A 16,528-nucleotide genomic window follows, 5' to 3' on the forward strand; every position below is an offset into this window, starting at 1 on the left:
CACCCCTTCCTCCTTTGTGATTGAAAATGAGAGTCCCTTCACCTTTAAAAAGTAAATAGATGAGCGGTCTGCACCCGCAAGGCGGTGCTCTTGTTATACTTTTAAACATGTCGTTATGTTTGGCTATAGAGAAACCTTGTAAACACTCTAGAAGTCACAATTTTTGCCCAATCATCATGAAAGTTGGTCAAAACATTGGTTTTATTGATATCTCGGATGAGTTAGAAAATGGTCCAGATCGGTGAAAAAACATGGCCGCCAGAGGGCGGGGCAATTTTTCACTATATGTATGTAGTGAAAACATGTGAACACTCTAGAAGTCACATTTTTGGTCCAATTTTCATAAAATTTGGTCAGAACATTTGTTTCCCTGATATGAGAGTTGAGTTCGAAAATGGTTCCGGTCTGTTGAATAACATGGCTGCCAGGGGGGGGGGGGCAGTTTTCCTTATTTGGCTATAGAGAAACTTTGTAAACACTCTTCAAGTCACAATTTTTGCCCAATCATCATGAAAGTTGGTCAAAACATTGGTTTTATTGATATCTCGGACGAGTTTGAAAATGGTTCAGATCGGTGAAAAAAACATGGCCGCCAGTGGGAGGGGCATTTTTCACTATATGTATATAGTGAAAACATGTGAACACTCTAGAAGTCACATTTTTGGCCCAATTTTCATGAAATTTGGTCAGAACATTTATTTCCTTGATATGAGAGTTGAGTTTGAAAATGGTTCCGGTCAGTTGAATAACATGGTTGCCGGGGGGGGCAGTTTTATCCTATTTATATAGTAAAAAAAGCCTGTAAACACTTTAGAAGTCACTTTTTTTGCCCAATCATTATGAAACTTGGTGAAAAGATTGGTTTTATATATATCACATAATTAATGCCATAATTATTGCCTTTAGATTGTCCAAACTTTCATTATATTATACAAAATCCTTGTACACTCTAGAGGTCACAATTTTTTTTCAGATTTTATGAATCTTGGTCATAATGTTTATTTTTGTAAGCAAAGTTTGATGTTTGGTAAGGGGGTCAACTAGAAATATAGGTCACCAGGTCAAATCTTACAAAAACAAAATCACTCCATATGTCAGAGTTTTGGTTCAATAATGATGAAACTTGACCAGGATGTTTGTCTGGACAATATCTAGGTCAAGTTTGATGTTTGGTAAAGATTGAATGAACCGACTCCTCTCAGGTGAGCAAACTAGGACCATCTTGGCCCTCTTGTTTTATTTATAAATAACAATTTCAATTGTGGTTGTAGCTCACCTGATTTTCAGTTTATGGAGTGTGTTTACTTCCGGAAAATGGAGAACGACTCTGCGTTCAAGAAATTCTGAACACACATTTATCGTCAGTATTGGGCAGAAATTAAGAGTTTTTGTAAGTAATATACTGACTATTGACTAAACAAAATGTGGAATGATTGATCGTTTCAGGTGTCCCGCTTTTTGGTCAAATGTCCCGACAATTTTTTTTCGGAAAGTCCCGATTTGGACCTAAAAAATTCTTGCATGTATGCCCAATAATATCTTGTTATCTCAGGTGAGCGACTTTGGGGCTTTCAGGCCCTCTTGTTTAGAGATTGCCAACTATTGATTTAAAAAAAAATGCAAAGTCATTCATAATTGTATAGGTGCATCTTGAATAGCTTATCCAGTTGAACTATCATTATCCAGGTTGAAGAATTCATCATATTATGCTCAAATGTCATAATGATACCCAGGTATACGTTAACTTCCTGCTTCCGCTGCTATTTTAGTCTCAGCCATAGAAAATGACACTAGCCAACATTTAAACCAGAAGCCTTGTTAGAGCAAGGTAATGCATATATTAACTCAGATTGCTCCATTGAAAGAGTTTGACTAAATACAGTATATGACTCACATCTGCAGATATAAGTGAAATTACAGAATATAACTGAAGATAAAAACTACTTAAAATGTTTTTCTTCCATATTTTTTCGGCGTAAGCTGAATAAGCCAGCTTTTCACCCTGACTTGACCTTTGTAAGTGTCCAATAATACTCAAATAAAATTTCCCGCGGCTAGGTACAAATGAATACACTTCATTTATTCCATTGGCTGATTTGAGTATAACACCAGAACATTGGAAACATATCCGCGTCTTTGTAACACTGTTTTACTGCATGAAACAATTTTATCTCTAATGAAAAGGCCCAATAGATAGAACATTTTTACAATCAATTTTCGACATAAATACAGTTTGTGCGTTCACCTTTTATTTTCAGAGAATTACCAGCGCAAAAGCGTTTAACTAAAGGCTATGTTGTCATATTTAGTACTTACTTGCATTGCATTTCAACCCGCGATGTTTCGGGTCAATACGCGGTCATTTTGTGAAAGTCAGAGTTTATATACAGTTCATCACCGGAGTTCGCAAAAGGGGTTGCGATCATTGTGTCTTACTGACAATAACGTAGTGACTGTAATGCATTGCATTCCAATCCGCAAGGTATCAAGGTCAGTTTGCGGTCAGTTGCAGAAATCTTTATATAAACGCCGTCTCGTAAACTTTGTGCACTTGAAGTCTGTTTTGATCAGAAAGATACTAAATAAAGATATTCGGCGATATCATTGTGGTATGTCAATCATCGATTTTTAATATGGTTTCAAAATTTGCATGATAAGGACCGATTTTGATAAAATTAATTAGAAATATTTATCCATTTAGACCAGTTTATTAAGCATGACCACAATAATTCGCTATACTATAATTATGCAATTAAATAAGATTCGAGTATTGCCGGCTGACCTATATGCACTCGTTTATTTTCATGTTTCTTGTGTTTTTCTATTTTGTAAATATAGATATCTGAGTAATAATATCACATAAAGCAAAATAAGCCACGAAATCTGGCGCAACACCCCGTAATTGATTTGCTTATGATGTAGCTAACAACTGCGCAGAAAAAAGGCATCCGCTACTTTTTATCTCATAGAGATAACTTTTGATCGTTCATAAACATCGACCACAATCAACGCCGTATATCTTTTTTTAAAGATATTTCTTGTTAGGGATAACAATCAGTCAAAGAATAAAAAATTTAAAAAATTATTTTTATTTTTTGACTGATTGTGTTTAATCCCTTCCCACTCAGAGGCAAAGTGAAAAAGGCTATGTGCAAACAGCATAAAACCAGAACAGCCTGTGAGTTACTCGCAATCTGTTCAGATTTTATGCTGTTTGCTGCTCATCAGTAATTAAGGTTGGAAAAGAAACCTTTAAAACTTGAATCTAGTAAGAAAGGACTTTAATTAAATTTAACTCTCTAAAGGAATACAAATGCGTCAAAATACATTTCTAAGTGGTAAAGGGTTAATATAATATTAACCCTTTGCATGCTGGGTAATTTGTCTTCTGCTAAAATGTCGTCTGCTGAATTTCTAAAATTAGCATTTTCTTTGATTTTTTTCAAAAAATACTATCAGAATAGCAGACAGTTTGGATCCTGATGAGATGCCACGTTCTGTGGCGTCTCATCAGGATCCAAACTGTCTGCAAAGGCCTTCAAAATTCGGTTTCCGCACTGAAAGGGTTAATACTGTTGAGATAAACCAAAAGTTTTGTGTTTTTCTTTAAACTATCATGTTTGTGCCTCCAAAGTCCTGCTAAGGAAAATGGCCAACTGGTTTGAACACCTCTTTTAAGATACACACAGCATGTCTAGTGAAATGCTGTATTTTGAGACAGTGTTAATTGATTTAATAAGCACGCATTGGGTATTGTTCATCATACAATAATTTGTTTATAAAAACATTGCAGATAAAAAAATCAAAAAGATCAAAATTGCCTTATTCATTCATATGCGGTCTTTTTGTTCATAACTGCAGAAATCTGTTTTTAGACGGACTATGTCAATACACCATTAAGTCTATCTTGGTAATCAAGGAAGGATGTCTACATGTCTGTATGACGCAGGTGCCATGCTGCTTTACATATCTTAACCAAATAAAAGTCATTGTTATCCATATAACATGTATAATATGGTTTTATCTTGTACAACATCTGAGGTTATAAAGGTCTGAAGGTATTGCTGACCTCTATATTGGGATTTTACTTGTTGGATCTGCTTCCTTCTTGGTCCGTGGGGTCAAGAAATGCAAAAATACAGGAAAAAATAATCAAAACTTAACTATTAATTTAAAATCATTAAGTAGCTGATGGTAAAACTAAATTAAGTCCCAGATTACCCATGAGGCAGAGAATGCAACTGACTATGGGCCCTGCTTTTAGGGCCCCATCATAGACCCTGACTTAAAAAAAAACACTTTAATATGCAGACTACAGAGATTGTTTTCTTAAATTCTTAATTAAATTAAGATTTCTTAACTAAATTCTTAATCTTATAGTTATAATGGCGTATTGGCATTTCTGTATTGTAATGACATTGTATACCTATTAAGGGACATTGTCACATTTTGTGTCCTGGCAGCCTTGGCATTGGTAGGCTAATTTAAACTGGTGAAATTGATGGGGCATTCTTGTTCTAGTAGGCAATGGGCCAACTAGGTGCCTGGGGCGTGGAGCCCAACAGTTTTACTGCTTATGGGCCTTAATGGTGCTAATCCGGCACTGATTAAATATCACAAGAATATCACAAGTGCTCAATCAATCCACTTCTAAATAGTATTGAGATACAACTGTTACACCAAATTTCACAATGCAGTAACAAAGATTACAACTCTTATACAAACAAAATAGCTGAATAGTAATGTTGCAACATGAAATCTTCCACTAAATCAGTGTTTAAATAAAGCTTGTCAAAATGTAATATATTTCATGGATTATTTTGCAAACTATAACTATCAATTTAATGACAATCCTAGTAGCCTCTGTGAACACTTTATTGTCATCTTTTAGTCATAGCCACAAGTAGCAGTTAGAATAAAAGAAAAAGAAAAAAAAAATCTCTCCCTGGAGACTTCCCTCTGCCCTCTCCCACCCCATTACCCCGTGGATGTTTTGCTTTTGTTGATGCATGTTTCGACCATTTCCCTTTAATGATCTTGACAATAAAATACAATATGCAAAAAACATCCCTGTTATTATTGATTATATATATGTACAAGGTATGAAATGCATTATATGCCTAGTTGTGAATCATTTTGAAACACTGAAATCACCTTTTTGAGATTTGAAAAGAACCATGTCTTCAGTGCCAATATTATGTTCAGAGATGCAAATGTTATGAAAAGAAACACCTGTTGTAGTAAGTCAGAGAACATAACATTGTTGCCAGTTCTCAGAGTACACACTGAGGCATGCTGGGACAGTTGCCACACTTAAATTTACTGACCATCTTTACTGTAAATAGTCTGTACTGTTAACTCATAAATAATTAGAAATATTGCCCCATTTAACTCTGTTACCAGGAAATGTTTTGTACCCCTTTAACTGCTGCACTGTAGAATCTAGGAATGTAGTCTACCCCTTTAACTGTGGTAAGTGTTGTACCACTGTTGCACTGTGGAATGTGGTTTACCTCTTTAATTGTGGCACTTTGGAATGGGGTGTATCCCTTTAACCCATTTATGCCTAGCGTCTAGAAAAAAGGCCTTGGCAAACAGCGTAGACCCAGATGAGACGATGCATGATGCGGCGTCTCATCTGGGTCTATGCTGTTTGCTTAAAGGAATATCTGAAAGAAATATTCTAAATATACAAATAAATATACTAGACATCCCTAATGTTGGAAATAAATTGATCCAATTTAGAAGGATGGGAGAGTCCACTAGGCATAAATGGGTTAACTGAAATGTGTTGCGCGCCTTTAACTCTGGAACTGAGGAATGCAGCTGACAGCTGCCAGGCCCTGGGCTAGTGGAGAACTGAAGCCAAAAATAGTCTTGTTTATTGTTAATCACAAGACTCTGGCAGGGTGGCAGCCAAATACGAGTGCTTCCACCATCTGTTTAAATAACTACTCAATTTATAATGAGCCTCTGTAAAAAGGCGGTTTCATGTTTGTGCGTAAAATGTCATTTCAGATTAGCCTGTGCAGTTCGCACAGGCAAATCAGGGACAACACTTTCTGCTTTATTTGTATTTTTTGTTTAAAAGAGGCCATCTTGATGATAATCTCATTTCGGTGGAAAGTGTCCTCCCTGATTAACCTCTGCGGACTGCACAGGCTAATCTGGGCCGACACTTTACACACATGCATTAAGCCCCGTTTTCACAGAGCGTGTCTCATTTATATTGCGCCTCTGGTAACTTTCTCAAGCCTGAACACCAGCTGTCTGCAGAGACTGGGAGATGTATTGGGAACCTTCATGGCTGCATATTGTTACTGATCACTGGTCTTGGTTGAGTGATTAAAAGGTGACTCATAGCAAAATATTAGAATGAAAAAGTATATCCATGAGAATAACAAAAGGTTATTTACAAAATAGGCCTACAAATGAATTACAGGTACAACAGTTAACTCTTTTTGTTTTAATTGTTAAAAATACTTGTAAATTTAACGAGATCTTGGTCTGGCGGGCAAATCCTCGGGTCACAGTTTCATGGGTAGTGTTTTGGCCTCAGGAATGGTTTTGTGAACTTGATAAATAACTCAGGGCATGTCTGAATGATGATCTTCCTCAAAAAGCCACCAAATGCTTGTTTAGCTTGGACTTGATGTGTACCAATATTGCCCCTCCCTTGCACTGTACCCTGGGGCCCATGGTTAGTGGTTAGCATACTGTCAAAATGGGTTGATACACATTATATCATAAAACTTTGCTAATCTGGATTCATGATCCATGCAGTTTGTTGTTTATCTAATTGTATTGTAATTTTTGGACTTATAAACATGATCAACTTAGAAAACTCACAATCATTTTTTTATACAAAATAATATTTTTAATTGTGTATGTGCATTTATTGTGCATACTATTCATTTTTGGATTTTCTCTTTTCACTTTCTGAAAACATTTAATTTTCTTCTTCTTAAGCAACTTGATTTATGCCCTTCAATGACAGTTCGTATCACAAAATGTTTTTTTAAACCTTCATTAAAATGACATACATCAATTAATGGGAACTGCTTATGAATGAATCAAGGTGAAGCACAGTTGGCCCTATCATCAGAAAACACAGGTAATTTATGGTTTCCTGCATAGTTTATGTTGCCAATGGGGACAGGATTAATGCATGTATTATTTAGATTTATTCTGAAGGCCAACGGCAGTCCTTGCTTGCTAGCTGACGGAGTGATGGAAGCTGTTTTACTGTTATATTTTTGGTTTAATGTAAATTAAGAAATTAAGCAGAAAACATGTCATCTGTTTTTCCCCATCAGGCCTGGTAACATTTTTATGCCCCAGAATAGTGATCGCACCGTCCGTCCGTCTGTCTGTCACACTTTTACGTTTAGGTGTCGAAAAATGCTCATAACTTTTATGTCGATTCAGATGTAACCTTCATATTTGGTATGCATGTGTATATTGACAAGGCCTTTCCATACACACAAAAATTTTGACCCCTTTGACTTAGACCTTGAACTTAGGGTCCGCGTTTAGGTTTCGAAATCTACGTTTAGGTTTCGAAAAAAAGTTTTTCGGGGGCATATGTCTTCCGATGGAGACAGCTCTTGTGTAATCTAGATCTTTAGTTTATTAATATAATAACATATTTGGCCAACTTGCATAACAATATACATTACTGTGGCTGATCCATGGGGCAGTGTGCACAAGGACCTTTTTGGTGGGTTGACACACAGGTATTGGGCGCGTGGCCAATTCACTGAAACACTAGCAATATGTCATAAAACAACATTTTTAATCACTTTGACAAAAAAAATAATTAGGATATAACGTATATATTATATCAGAATTATTTTTATGCCCCTGAAGGAGTGCATATAGTGATCGGACCGTCCGTCTGTCCTTCCATCACACTTTCCGTTTTTTGTTTCGCGTCTAGGTTTAGAAAAATGCTCATAACTTCTGTCCCTTCACATAGCAACTTGATATTTGGCATGCATGTGTATCTCATGGAGTTGCACATTTTGAGTGCTGAAAGGTCAAGGTCATCCTTCAAGGTCAAAGGTAAAAAAACATGTATCAAAGCGGCACAGTAGGGGGAATTGTGTTTCTATCAAACACATCTCTTGTTTTTCAAAGTTAACACACAAACATTACATTTCTTGGTTCGCACTGTGCTGTGGTGTGGTATTCATATTTAGTGAGTGTTGTATATTCGTAGATCTCTGTAAAATATCTGGCATTTAGCCGTTAACCTAGTATGGTTTTGTTCGATAGAAAAAGTTAAATTAGAGCTTATTCAGAAAATCCTGTAACTTTAGATCTTAAGTAATGCTACGTTATCCCCGCTAGTTTGTGTATCGTAGCCAGTTGGTCAGTCAGTCAGTTGTAAGATTACATTCTTGTCCTCTCTAGTTAGGTTTTGTTCATCTGATTTTCTCAAAAAGTTGGAATACAGTTGAAGTGTGTTGACGTTTGGTAAGCAGCCTTACTTCCCAAAGCAGAGTTTGGCCTTAAATTATCTAAAATCAACTGAAAAATTATGACCTAGGTACACAATCAATCATTTTTATGCCCTAAGTAGGGTGGCATATAGCAGTTGAACTGTCCGTCAGTCAGTATGTCAGTCTGTCTGTCCGTCCTAATAAAAAACTTTAACGTTGGCCATAACTTTTGCAATATTGAAGATAGCAACTTGATATTTGGCATGCATGTGTATCTCATGAAGCTGCACATTTTGAGTGGTGGAAGTTCAAGGTCAAGGTCAATCTTCAAGGTCAAAGGTCCAAAAAATATAATTATTTCAAAGCGGCGCAGTAGGGGGCATTGTGTTTCTGACGAACACATCTCTTGTTTAACAATGCTTATTATGCCCCCAGTAGGGTGGCATATAGCAGTTGAACTGTCCGTCAGTATATCAGTCTGTCCGTCCGTCTGAAAACTTTAATGGTCATAACTTTTTCAATATTGAAGAATGCATCTTGATATTTGGCATGCATGTGCATCTTATGGAGCTGCACAATTTGAGTGGTGAAAGATGAAGGTCAAGGTCATCCTTCAAGGTCAAATGTCAAATATATGGCGTCTGTCCGAAAACTTTAACATTGGCTATAACTTTTTCAATATTGAAGATACCAACTTGATATTTGGCATGCATGTGTATCTCATGGAGCTGCACATTTTGAGTGGTGAAAGATGAAGGTCAAGGTCATCCTTCAAGGTCAAATGTCAAACATATGGCGTCTGTATGTCCGTCCGAAAACTTTAACATTGGCCATAACTTTTTCAATATTGAAGATAGCAACTTGATATTTGGCATGCATGTGTATCTCATGGAGCTGCACATTTTGAGTAGTGAAAGGTGAAGGTCAAGGTCATCCTTCAAAGTCATATGTCAAATATATGGCGTCTGTCTGTCCGTCCAAAAACTTTAACCTTGGCCATAACTTTTTCAATATTGAAGATAGCAACTTGATATTTGGCATGCATGTGTATCTCATGAAGCTGCACATTTTGAAAGGTGAAAGGTCAAAGTCATCCTTCAAGGTCAAAGGTCAAATATATGGCATCCGTCCGTCTGTCAGAAAACTAACATTTGCCAAAACTTTGGATGCCCCTGAAGGGTGGCATATAGTTTTTTAACTGTCCGTCCGTCTGTTAGTCAGTCAGTCCGTCTGTCCGAAAACTTTAACATTGCCCATAACTTTTGCAATATTGAAGATGGCAACTTGATATTTGGCATGCATGTGTATCTCATGGAGCTGCACATTTTGAGTGGTGAAAGGTCAAGGTCATCCTTCAAGGTCAAAGGTGAAATATTGCAATATTGAAAATAGCAACTCAATATTTGGCATTCATGCATATCTCATGGAGCTGCACATTTTGAGTGGTGAAGGGCCAAGGTCATCCTTCAAGGTCAAAGGTCAAATTTTGCAATATAGAAGATAGCAACTCGATATTTGGCATGCTCTGATCTCATGGAGCTGCACATTTTGAGTGGTGAAATGTCAAAGTCAAGGTCAAAGGTAAAAAAATTCAATATTGAAGATAGCAACTTGATATTTGGCATGCATGTTTATCTCATGGACCTGCACATTTTTAGTGGTGAAAGGTCAAGGTCATCCGTCAAGGTCAAAGGTCAAATATTGCAATATTGAAGATAGCATCTCCATAATTGGCATGCATGCGCATCTCATGGAGCTGAACATTTTGAGTGGTTAAAGGTCAAGGTCATCCTTCAGGGTCAAAGGTCAAATATATGGCTTCAAAGCAGCGCAGTAGGGGGCATTGTGTTTCATGAACACAGCTCTTGTTTTTCAGGTCATGTTTCTCAAATATTTTCTATTGAGGGCAGCACTTCCACTAGTCCTGGCTTCAAAGCCTTAAATATTAAATGTCCCAGACATAAAGTCGGAAATCCATAATTTATAAACATACTCGATTTTACGCAAGTGAATTGTGGGATCGGGGAATTCCAATTAAACATGCATGAATCAAGTGACGCCATTTAGTAGTAATGACCCATTAATGGATGAATTTAAGTTTAAGTTGAATATAACAGAACGTTTCGCGAAAGTGAAAGTAATTTTCTGAGAAAAAAAAGTAACGTCTCTCTGTAAATCTTACGAAGTACCAAACACCTCTTCGTTTATATTGACCACACTTATTTCCATGTATCATTTAAGGTCCTATAATCATTCTCCATAAATTATAATTTTGTTACAATGAACTATGAAACTTTTAACTGAAATAAAATCAATACAACCATGCTTCCTATGCTGCACATTTGCAGCATAATTTTCAAGTGCTTTTATTGGGACAGAGGATCAAAACGAAATTCTTGAGGCATGTTGATTTAAAGCTAGAATTTGTACGATTGGCATTTACAGAGTGAATGACAGGATTTACTGTTGGGATTTGGATGCTCTGTGTATTAGAAAAAATCGTATGTGCAAATTATCAGATTTCCATGGGACTTCCACTATTTATGAAGAAGACGTAAGACTTCTGTTTGGGGGATAATTTAAAGCCAGAATGTCCATTAATGAAAGGATTGATCAAGGGTAACATATGATCGAGGGTAACATATGGTGTCAATGCCAAAAATATGAGCCTCACGCTTGAAAAATGGGGCTACTGCATGTTCATAACTGCATGTTCACAAAGTGTTGTCCCATATGATGATATAAGCCTTTGTAGTCTGCACAGGCTTATCAGTAAGATACTTTTTGCTTTAATGTTATTTTTCATTAGAAGAAAGTCTCTTCTAAACAAAAATCCAGCCTAGGCAGAAAGTGTTGTCCCTGATTAACCTGTGCAGACTGCACACACACACACATGCATTAAAACCCATTTTCCTAGAGCAAGGCTGATATTCTTCTTGGTGATTGCACAAAATTTGTCATGACTGCATGGTGGAATGTTTTAGATATCAAGTGATTCCATAGATGCAGTGATATGGAATGTTTTAGATATCGCGTGATTCCATAGATGCAGTGATATGGAATGTTTTAGATATCGCGTGATTCCATAGATGCAGTGATATGGAATCTTTTAGATATCACATGATTCCATAGATGCAGTGATATGGAATGTTTTAGATATCGCGTGATTCCATAGATGCAGTGATATGTAATGTTTTAGATATTGCGTGACTCCATAGATGCAGTGATATGGAATGTTTTAGATATCGCGTGATTCCATAGATGCAGTGACATGTAATGTTTTAGATATCACGTGATTCCATAGATGCAGTGATATGGAATGTTTTAGATATCACGTAATTCCATAGATGCAGTGATATGTTTCAGATATCGCTTGATTCCATAGATGCAGTGATATGTTTCAGATATCGCGTGATTCCATATATGCATTGATATGTTTTAGATATCGCGTGATTCCATAGATGCAGTGAAGGAATACTTCAGGGAGGAGATGACAAAGCAAGACTGGGCTCTCCTAGTTGAACTCAAGAAACTCTTCCAGATACTTTAGCAAGGATACAGCCTGTTACCATGGAGACCAGGACAGCACAGGTCAAGTTACGTCTGTAAGGTCACGAGGCTGCAGCTGCTGCATGGACTGTATTTTTGGTGCATACTTGTATATTATTGACCTCATTCTACCCACACTGCTGGGGTGTTTGGTTCATTTATTGTTTTCTGGTGGCATTATCATTATTATCCATCGCCAAAGGCGCAGGGATATAGAATTGTGGTTGTCCGTAAGTCCGTCCGTCCATCCATCTGTCACAAAACTTTTTAGGGCTATATCTCAGAAATTAATGTAAGATATCAACATGAAACTTCATAGGTGTATAGATATCAATGAGAAGAAGTGCCTTTCATAAGAATCATAACCCTAAACTTTCTTTAATAATAGTTATTGCCCTTTTTTTGCATGACTTTTTTTTTTCAAGGCTATATCTCAGATACTATGCAAGATTTCAACATGAAACTTCATGGGTGAATTGATATTAATGAGAGGTGCCATGCTTAAGAACCATAACCCTTTACTTTCTTAAATCAGAGTTATTGCCCTTTGTTGTTTTTGTCTGATGGAACTTTTCAGGGCTTTATCGCAGATATGATGCAACATTTCAACATGAAACTTCATGGGTGTGTAGAAATCAATGCACAAGAACCATAACCATGCACTTTCTTAACTAAGAGTTATTGCCCATTGTTGTTTTTTTGTATCATGTAACTTTTCAAGGCTATATCTCAAATATGCTACAATATTTCAACATTAAACTTCATGGGTGGGGAGATATCAATGAGGAGAATTGCAATTCATAAAAACAATTACCCTATACTAAATAATCACTTATTAATTAGTATGCTACACTTATTATGTATATGAAGAAATTTGCACCGACCCATAAACAAAGTTTATTTGGCGGCGGATATCATTTCAATGGATTTGCTTGTTTTCATTTTAGTTGTTATGGTTATTTTTAGCTCACCTGAGCACAACGTGCTCATGGTGAGCTTTTGTGATCGCCTTTTGTCCGTCGTGCGTCGTCCGTTGTCAACATTTTGCCTTGTGAACACTCTAGAGGCCTCATTTATTGTCCGATCTTCATGAAACTTGGTCAGAACATTTGTCCCATTGATACCTCAACTGAGTTCAAAACTAGGTCATGCTGGGTCAAAAACTAGGTCACTAGGTCAAAAAAAGAAAAACCTTGTGAACACTGAAGAAGTCACATTTGATGCCAAATCTGCATGTAACTTTGTCAAAATGTTTGTCTAAATGATTTGTTGGTTGAGTTCAAAAATGGTTCCGGTCCGTTGAAAAACAAGGCCACCAGGGGGCAGGGCATTTTTCCTTATATGGCTATAGTAAAACGTTGTTAACACTCTATAGAGGCCACATTTATTTTCCAATCTTCATGAAACTTGGTCAGAAGATTTGTCCCAATTATATCTTGGATGAGTTTGAAAATGGTGACCTTTGCTTAAAAAACATGGCTGTCAAGGGGCGGGGCATTTTTCCTTATATGGCTTTAGTAAAATCTTGTTTACACTCTAGAGGCCACATTTATTGTCCAATCTTCATGAAACTTGGTCAGAAGATTCATCCCAATAATATCTTAGAAGAGTTAAAAAACAATGCCCTTTGGTTGAAAAACATGGCCGCCAGGGGGCGGGGCATTTTTACTTATATGGCTATAGTAAAACCTTGTTAACACTCTAGAGGCCACATTTATTATGCCCCCCTTCGAAGAAGAGGGGGTATATTGCTTTGCTCATGTCGGTCTGTCGGTCCGTCGGTCTGTCGGTCTGTCGGTCCGTCGGTCTGTCGGTCGGTCCGTCCACCAGGTGGTTGTCAGACGATAACTCAAGAACGCTTGGGCCTAGGATCATAAAACTTCATAGGTACATTGATCATGACTCGCAGATGACCCCTATTGATTTTGTGGTCACAAGGTCAAAGGTCAAGGTCACGGTGACCCGAAATAGTAAAATGGTTTTTGAATGATAACTCAAGAACACATACGCCTAGGATCATGAAACTTCATGGGTAGATTGATCATGACTTGCAGATGACCCCTATTGATTTTCAGGTCACTAGGTCAAAGGTCAAGGTCACGATGACCCGAAATAGTAAAATGGTTTCCGGATGATAACTCAAGAACAATTAGGCCTAGGATCATGAAACTTCATTGGTACATTGCTCATGACTCGTAGATGACCCCTATTGATTTTGAGGTCACTAGGTCAAAGGTGAAGGTCACGGTGACCCGAAATAGTAAAATGGTTTTCGGATGATATCTCAAGAACGCATATGCCTAGGATCATGAAACTTTATCGGTAGATTGATCATGACTTGCAGATGACCCCTATTGATTTTGAGGTCACCAGGTCAAAGGTCAAGGTCACGATGACCCGAAATAGTAAAAATTAATTTCGGATAATAACTCAAGAACGCTTTTGCCTAGGATCATGACACTTCATAGCTACATTGATTGTGACCCGCAGATGACCCCTATTGATTTTCAGGTCACTAGGTCAAAGGTCAAGGTCACAGTAACAAAAAACATATTCACACAATGGCTGTCACTACAACGGAGGGCCCATATGGGGGGCATGCATGTTTTACAAACAGCCCTTGTTGTCCAATCTTCTTGAAATTTGGTCAGAAGATTGGTCTCAATGATATCTTGGATAATTTCGAAAATAATTATGTTTGCTTGAAAAACATGGCTCCCAAGGGGCGGTCTTCATGAAACTTGGTCAGAAGATTTGTCCCAATATTATCTTGTAATCTCAGGTGAGTGACTTTGGGCCTTTCAGGCCCTCTTGTTGCATATAGGCAAAAGTTGAACATAAATTGTTGACTTGTGAATTATTGAAAAACTAAGTGTCTATTGATATAGAGCACGTAGGGACAAGTGTAGTACCATATTTACTGTATGGACAAGTCGACATTGGCATTGGACCTGTCATACATCAGTAATTTATTATGAGAATCTGCAATCCATTCTGTATGAAGATGTTGACAAATGTAAGTGTGAGCTCCTTGCTTGGAAATTTGACTTGACAGTGCAAGTTAATAATATGATGCCATTAGTAAGGATATAATAACAAATGAACAAATGTAAAACATTTTGAAACTAAAATTGTCCTAATGGTCATATACATTTATAGGCAATTACAGGGAATATGCTACAAGCCAATTAGTTCTCATATGCCATCTAAGTGCACAAGCACTTGTTGACTTGGCCACACTCTGAAGTCTAGTGCCCCGCCAATGGTCTGCATTCCTCAAGTGGGGCAGTACTGTGTTACAGAAGAAAGTTGAACAGCTACAAGTCGCAGGCTGTATACAGAATTGTATAGGTGCTAGATGGTTGTAATGATATCTTCAATATGCGGTTTGCAATAGAAAACTGTTATTTATATACCCCTGGCATCTTCTGATGCCCAGAGGCTTAAAGTGATGGCCCTGCAGTTTGCTTGTCTGTCCGTCCGTCTGTATGATGTAAATCCAAAATGACATGTTTCTTCTTACAGCCATAATTCTTCTTCCTTAGCTTTGATACTTGCATGTATAATGTCTTAACACTCTCTGTACACCTACAGCACATGAACTCATTTTGGAATTGATATTGACCTACTTTGGACTTATTCAGCTGGTCAAAATGCTTTGTTCCCAAAAATTTCCTTTTCTTGAATATTAATAACTACATAGCTTCGCCTTATCTCATTTTGACCTTGACTTTGCCCCCATTTCGGACTTTATCATTATGTACCCAATAGTCAATACTGACAAGGTTTCCACGGAGGGCATATACATCTATTTAACTCAGCATTTTGTTTCTTGTTTTAATCATGTATTATCCAAATGAGATCTTATAGTGCTAACACATTTAAAATGTCTATTTATTATAAAATTGTGTATAAAGTATTACATTTGTGAAGAGGATTGTTCTGAACATGTGCATTCTAGATATTCAGGAAAATGAACAACTTCTGTTCTCATGATTGTGTTGCCATACTGTGTATCTTGTGCACTGTTGAATTGTACACTTGAAGATTGGTTCCATGTCATGTGATATTGACTTTGTGTGGGTGATAATGGGTCAGTTTATTTTTGAAATCACGACAATAAAATATCAAACTTAAACAATGCCTTGTCTACATTCTTAATTGGATAAATGCATTTAAAATTGAACAAACAATTCCTTCTTTTTGCATGCATTTTAGCCTAATTCTGGTAAAATGACACTGAATGCATGTCAGCACAGGCTAATCAGGGGCAACACCTTCTGCTTTTATGGGTTTGTTTTGTATAAAGAAAGTCTCTACTTTGTAAAAATCCAGTCTGGGTGGAAAGTGTCATCCCTGTTTAGCTTGTGCAGACTGTGCAGCATAATCTGGGACTATACTGTACGCATATGCACATTTGTCCTTTATTTCACAAACTGTGCAGCATAATCTGGGACTATACTGTATGCATATGCACGTATGTCCCTTATTTCACAGAGTGTGCAGCATAATCTGGGACTATACTGTATGCATAT

The 16,528-nt window shown here is 37.1% G+C and overlaps 1 protein-coding gene across 1 annotated transcript in view; it reads left to right on the forward strand.

The window, feature by feature from the left end:
* The window catches only part of LOC127880261 (eukaryotic translation initiation factor 5B-like), a 129,656-nt gene extending 113,522 nt beyond the window's left edge, over positions 1-16,134 (forward strand). Inside the window, exon 25 of the mRNA XM_052427584.1 lies at positions 11,887-16,134. Coding sequence (XP_052283544.1) covers positions 11,887-11,994 — 108 coding nt within the window. The 3' untranslated portion in view covers positions 11,995-16,134. The remainder of the gene's footprint in view (positions 1-11,886) is intronic.
* The last annotated feature ends 394 nt before the right edge of the window (positions 16,135-16,528 follow it).

This window comes from Dreissena polymorpha, chromosome 4, assembly GCF_020536995.1.
Source record: "Dreissena polymorpha isolate Duluth1 chromosome 4, UMN_Dpol_1.0, whole genome shotgun sequence".
NCBI lineage: Eukaryota > Metazoa > Mollusca > Bivalvia > Myida > Dreissenidae > Dreissena > Dreissena polymorpha.